This window comes from Temnothorax nylanderi, unplaced genomic scaffold, assembly GCF_030848795.1.
Source record: "Temnothorax nylanderi isolate EJ_2023f unplaced genomic scaffold, tnyl_v1.0 TNYL_tig0001_pilon, whole genome shotgun sequence".
In the NCBI taxonomy this organism is placed as follows: domain Eukaryota; kingdom Metazoa; phylum Arthropoda; class Insecta; order Hymenoptera; family Formicidae; genus Temnothorax; species Temnothorax nylanderi.
Genome location: NW_027249063.1, coordinates 4,639,059 through 4,645,256, shown reverse-complemented (window position 1 = coordinate 4,645,256; position 6,198 = coordinate 4,639,059). Strand labels below are relative to the sequence as shown.

General features: G+C 34.9%; 1 protein-coding gene and 1 pseudogene across 3 annotated transcripts; one reads left to right on the top strand and one right to left on the bottom strand.

Moving 5' to 3' along the window:
• Positions 1–75: 75 nt before the first annotated feature.
• Ipp (inositol polyphosphate 1-phosphatase) lies at positions 76–4,987 on the top strand. 3 transcript variants are annotated; one of them, XM_071726714.1, is made up of 5 exons: positions 76–189; positions 681–942; positions 1,043–1,313; positions 1,591–1,750; positions 1,964–4,987. In XM_071726714.1, exons 2-5 carry the CDS (start codon positions 730–732, stop codon positions 2,412–2,414), a joined length of 1,095 nt encoding a protein of 364 aa, XP_071582815.1. In that variant the 5' UTR covers positions 76–189; positions 681–729; the 3' UTR covers positions 2,415–4,987. The 3 variants fall into 3 exon arrangements, with proteins under 3 accessions (XP_071582815.1, XP_071582799.1, XP_071582805.1); XM_071726698.1 differs by having other exon boundaries at positions 77–189; positions 1,582–1,750; XM_071726704.1 differs by lacking the exon at positions 76–189 and adding an exon at positions 244–582 and having other exon boundaries at positions 1,582–1,750.
• Positions 3,605–5,060, bottom strand: LOC139767587 (uncharacterized; annotated as a pseudogene).
• Positions 5,061–6,198: the final 1,138 nt, after the last annotated feature.

Sequence of the window (6,198 nt, the reverse complement as noted above, 5' to 3'; positions counted from 1 at the left end):
CTGTTCTTTTCAGATGAACTTTCTGCACTGTTTATCTCTCCTCCACTCTCCTCCTTTTCTCTGACCAGCGCGCAGCCGTTCACGCACGTCATCGAGAAAATAATCGGACAGTGCGGTGACTGCGGTGCGTGTATGTATGTCGTGTGTAGGCTTCCTTCGCACGTCGCTCGTTTATCACGCTAAACTTGGGTAAATGTTTACTATTTTTTATTTCTCTTATTAACTTCCAGCCATACATACAATTTCTTTTTTTAAAGACTTTACACCTGCGTGATTTTCTAATTTACAAATATTTACGAAGCAGCGCTTTTATCTTGTCTAACTCTCGCGGTTTTGTAATTAAAATTTCAAATGGCTTTATAAAATACATCCGCATACGCTTGATTGCCTTGATGTTTTTTTTTGCCTCGGCCGTAATTTTCATTCCTTGCATGCGGAATGAAATTATTAATATTCCGAGACAGCGGCGCTATTTTGTTGAAGTGATTATCGATATCGTTTAACGCACAAGAATGCTTTATGTGTGCTATATATTTATAGAGAAAATCAATACCTTTAATTTTCACACATCCAATGGAGCTTGTAAGGTTTCTCGGGTCGCACCGTCGCACGGTGTATAGTGCTTCTTTTTCAATCGCGTGCATGCGCGATAATAGGAATAATAATAAAAATAATTTTAGTTTTTCAGCAGACGTACTACGTGCCGCATAGGTCTTTAGAGAAAGGAAAATGAGAAACGGTAGCAGATTGTTAAAAGTTCTTCTGCAAGCTTCGGAGAAGGCGGCGAACATTGCCAGAACTTGCCGGCAAAAGGAGGCTCTTTTTCAGTTGTTGGTGCAAGAAAAATCTCTGGAGGAGAAAAACCCTCGTTTCTTCCAGGATTTCAAAACGTTAGCCGACGTTCTCATTCAGGAAACCATCAGGCACGACATAGAAATTGAAGTGAGTACAAAGAGGTCTTAAATGGTAGAAGTATATAAGACGCTGGTGTGAAAAGAACTATGTTTTTCTGACTTATTAAACTTCAAACTTATCGCCATAGTTTCCAGAGCTGGCCAAGCTGGTGCAAGGCGAGGAAACCAATGTGTTCAGCAATACCATGGGGGAATCTATTATCGTTGAAGTCTGCTCCTGCAGCAAAGATACGACACAGCTGCTGACGAAAGTTATGGGGAACGACACCGTGGCAGCGGAATTGCTCGCCGCTGAAGTCCATAAAGACGTTCAGCTTTCAGACGTGCCAATCACGTTAGACATCCCCAATGATTTCGACATCAATGTAGACGACCTCGGTATTTGGATAGATCCAATTGGTAGGTGTACGAGCGCGTGGCAAAAAATAATTCTAGATTACATACATTTGATTGATATTTAGTAAATTTGCATTAATTCAGGGTGACTGAAAAAAGAAAATATATATATATATATAAGTTGGACGGTATTATGGTAAAAACTATGACTCTCTTGTTACTAAGAATCGTAATTGGCCTGTAAAACTGAGACGCAACGCTTGTAAGAACTTCTGTTTGTTTTGTAGTTTGATAATGCATGCCTGTGGAGCAATTCGTGGAACTTTTGTAGATTCAACAGCAGATTACATAAGCGCAACGGAGGCAGTGGACGAGCAGACCGGTTTACATTTGAGTGGGTTGCGTTGTGTCACTGTCTTAATTGGAGCGTACAAGAAAAGTACGGGAGTGCCAGTTTTGGGTGTAGTCAATCAACCTTTTTGCATCAATGTGGACTCCCAGTAAGTATATACCAAGAGCGAAACGGATAAAATTTTAATAATCATAAAATATAAGATTTTTACTTGTTCTGGGCATTTTTATACATTTCCAAACATATTTGTTGAGATTGAAAGTAATTTGTTTTCGTGTTTGTAATAAACCTACGTATTTTGGATATTAGAAAAATGTAAGCTTTACATTCTCCGCTTCATTACACACTATTGATTGAACAGATGGACAGGAAAATGTTACTGGGGTTTTCTGGGAGGAGGCATCGCCAAGTCTTCCATAAGCAGCACGTGCAACGTCGATAAAATCATTTTGCTCAGCCGCTTCGAAGATGCAGATGTAAAATCAAAGCTGTTAAACAGTGGATTCAGATTGGTGGAAGTAACGGGGGCAGGATACAAGATACTGAGCGTTGCTGTTGGACAAGCGGCCGCCTACATTTTGTCGAAAGGTTCCACTTACAAATGGGACACGTGCGGACCGCAGGCTCTCCTGTCATCGGTCGGCGGAGGTATCATAGAATTTAAAGAGTTTATCGTGCATCCAGATTCGGACAATCTGAGCGTGAACTATTTACCTATCGGCACAAATTTCTCAAATCGTGCAGGCTTGATAGCTTACAGAGATCCCCAAATTCTGGAAACTTTCAAATGTATTTTATGCAGATCTCGTTAATAAGTACGACGAAGATATATTAACGCTAAAGCTCGACATTGTACTACGAAAATTTTCACGATAATTAACATTACACACTATTTAGTTATTTACTATTTGGTTATATAAGTAAAAATTATATTTTACTCTACAAATTTTATGTGAAAACTTCTAAATGATGTTTTTGTAGCAATTTCTTATGACTATTTTGTGATATTATCTGTAAATTTTGATTCGATTGTACAAGATACTTATTATATAAGTAATATATCCAGTAATAAACTAATATTATATTTGTTGATTTGACAAATGGATTATTTGTTAATTGATGTAGCTCTAATCGTTAATTATGATATAATAAATAAATTGGATCCAAATAGAGAGATTGTTTAAGTTTTTAGGCATCAAAGAGGATATTTAATAATTTCTTCTGTTGCCACTCTTCAGCAGCGACAGATACATAAGTGTTTCAGAATAAGTTTCCAATTAGTTTTCAGAATTGGCTTAAAATTATCTTTATTCAAGATATTTCTTATGCTGGATCTACAATTGTTTGGTTTAGATTCGAGGTTTCACCTAAGTGAAAGGTGTGCCCGGTATTAAAATATCGAGTGTAAGAGCAAAACCGTTAAAGTGAGTTGACAATTAGTGTGACAAGAAGTTTGACTAATTGTAAGAGACCGAGGGGGGCAATGAGTTAAACAGCATTTCTTCACGCTGATTTATGAAATATAACCCCCCCCCCCTCCGCCCACTATTTCTTAAATCATAATATATGATACTATCATGATAACATAACGTAGTTTTTGAATTAAATTTATATAAAATTTATAACATAGTACATAAATTATATAATCGTATTTAAAAATTTCTAATATTATAATTCTGACATTATGATATAGTGAAATTTGTATAAGATTCTTATCTCTTTTTTAATAACGAATTTCTCTCTCTTGACCAGTGTACTCCAAAACTACTTTGTCTTCGGATGAATTTTTCTTCACATTAGCCTTCGTTCACAAACGATGCGTTTTATTTTCATGTCAAAATTTAGCCCGTGCGTAACAATATTTATTTTAATTAAAAATTTTTTCGTGTAAGTCAAGACCTCTTGTAAATAAAATTTAGAGTGTAATCTTATCTTAATATATCGAGAATTAATTGTAATAATAAGTCAAATTTTATGTAGTAAATCAGAAACATTTACATCATCACATATATTTTTTCTTTAAGTCTTTCAATGATATTCTTAAATTGGTAATACTCTTCCCCGTTCGTTGTACGCTTCTGTTTAAGTTTCTGTTTTTAATTTGAGCCATCTGCAATTTTTCCTTCAATACGGTTTCTTTATTATGTATAATGGTATGAAACATGCTTGCTTGCTGATTTAATCGTTTTTTCTGTAATATTTTTAGGTCTTCTATTTCCTTTCGTAATCTTTCGTTCTCTATCAATAACTTATTGTAATTTACACAACTGGAACCTGTGATAATAATTAATAAGTAAATAAATAGCACATAAAATAATTGCTTTTTTCTTTCTCAAGAAAATGTATACGTACATTCTGATATCGTTGAAATAGTATTATTGTTCTGTTTATTCGTCAATTTCCGTTCTTCTGGAACAGGGTCATTATTTTGATTATCTAAAAAATAATTTTAATTTAATTATCTAGAAAAAATAATTTAAGAAAATGTACACGTACATTCTGTTATCGTTGAAGTAGTATTATTGTTCTGTTTATTCGTCGATTTTAGTTCTTAGAGAATAACGGTGTTATTTTGATTATCTAAAAATTAATAAATGCTTTTATTATTTTGTTTACTATTGCCTACATTGTTTATCTTATTAACTTCAGTATAAGGTGCAATATTTTGATTTGCATGTTCATATTCATTCGGTTCTCTTGTTCATCATTTGTATCTTTGACATTTATTAATTTAATATTAAATATAAAGATTATAATAAATGCTTTTTGTTGTAGTAAATAAGGACTTTTACTTACATTCGTTGATTTTAAGCCCTACATCTTCCTGGAACACTTGCAAAATACCTGGGTGCACATGCTGCGTTGGAATTACATTGGGCTTAATTCTCTTTTCATTGTGCACTGTATCATTATAATAATCGGTATTTATAAAGTGCAAATTCTTGCGTCTGAATATGGAGTCCAATTATTCCGTCCCGTAGCCGCAATCCAGTATTTTATAATTTTCTCATTTGCAAGTGGAAATCTAAAAAAATAATTTAAGATAATATACAATGTATACAAGGTATCCCGAAAAAGGTGGGCTATCTCTCATAAGCGCGTACTTCACTGATCAGATAAAAACAAAAAACTGAAAAAGAACAAGTCAAACAAATAAATTTTACATGAATCTGAGATTACTTTCACTTGATCTACACTTGCGAGAGATTGTCTATCTTTTCCTACGACTTTTGAAGGCAAAATACCATATTATGATCATATAATAAATATTGTACATTTGTAGTTACACAAATCAAAGCAGACCTTGATCTTGACATTGAAAAATCATGTAGCATTATAAAACTATATTTACCTTTATAATATATATATAACTAAATTGCTTACACTTACCTGTAAAAGTTTATTACAGAACTTTCCTTCCACCTACTTTTACAACTTTTGATGCAACAAGATAACATTATAAATTATAATACTTTTTATTATGAAAATGTTGTGTTATGAAAGGCACGTGTATGCTGTGGCATGTATAGACACCGCATACGTAGACTTTGGCTGGGAACGTTCAATTTAAATGTTATATTGCAAAGTGTAACGTACAAAATTTGAGAAATTAAATATCAATTTCGAGAAATAAGATATTTCTAACCATTTATTAAGTTTTATTAAATATTAATTAACTCAACTTTTTAATTATTTTAAATATCGTTTCTATCTGCTACGAGAGGCCCGAATGTAACATTACATGTACGCAGCTCATAATAGCGGCCGCTGACATGTGCTTTAATACGCAAGAACGAGTTTATCTCTCCATCCCCCATCACTGCTCCAACTGGGTATGTCTGAAAAAATTGTATACATACTTCGTGACACCTGTGAACTTTCGCGCGAGTTAGATTTCGCAAACACTTCGCGTTGCTTCGCGTACGCCAGTGGCGCAACACGATCCGTCGGAGCCCGGAATTTTTCGACAAAGAATTGAAACAAAAAAAAATGAACGTGCAAATTTAAAGCTCGATATTATGTCACTACATATGTATGTACATACACCGCTCACCGATGGTTCTGGGTTCTGAACGTGTCAAATTGTCAAACGAGCAAGACCCGAGTACTCAAGTTCTAAATGCCGCGTAATGACAAAATCAGCGATCAGCCGAATTGATACGCGCGAGGAAAGCAAACGATGAGTTCCTCAATATCGCTACAATAAAAGGGCGGTATTCATAACAATCACAATCCGACCTTGTATTTAAGATCATCTAAAGTTTCATTTTAACAACGTTAAAGCTCCATGAAGCGATCGTGTAGTTTCTCGAGAGAGAGAGAGAGAGAGAGAGAGAGAGAGAGAGAGAGAGAGAGAGAGAGAGAGAGAGAGGAGAGAGAGAGAGAGAGAGAGAGAGAGAGAGAGAGAGAGAGAGAGAGAGAGAGAGAGAGAGAGAGAGAGAGAGAGAGAGAGAGAGAGAGATCGTATTTATGAACAATATCTTATAATATAAGATCGGACTAACAATAAGAATATATCGTTCTAAGATCTCCCTCAGTCAATGACCTCCGGGCGAACTGGCCGTTCAGTAATCGTTCGAAAGGCACTATTGGAGG

Excerpts from the sequence above, each read along its gene's own strand:
- Ipp (XM_071726698.1), top strand. The coding sequence starts at position 730 with ATGAGAAACGGTAGCAGATTGTTAAAAGTTCTTCTGCAAGCTTCGGAG. Across the intron at positions 1,314-1,581 it reads TATTTGGATAGATCCAATTG|ATTCAACAGCAGATTACATA; the intron begins GTAGGTGTACGA and ends GAACTTTTGTAG. Across the intron at positions 1,751-1,963 it reads TGCATCAATGTGGACTCCCA|ATGGACAGGAAAATGTTACT; the intron begins GTAAGTATATAC and ends TTGATTGAACAG.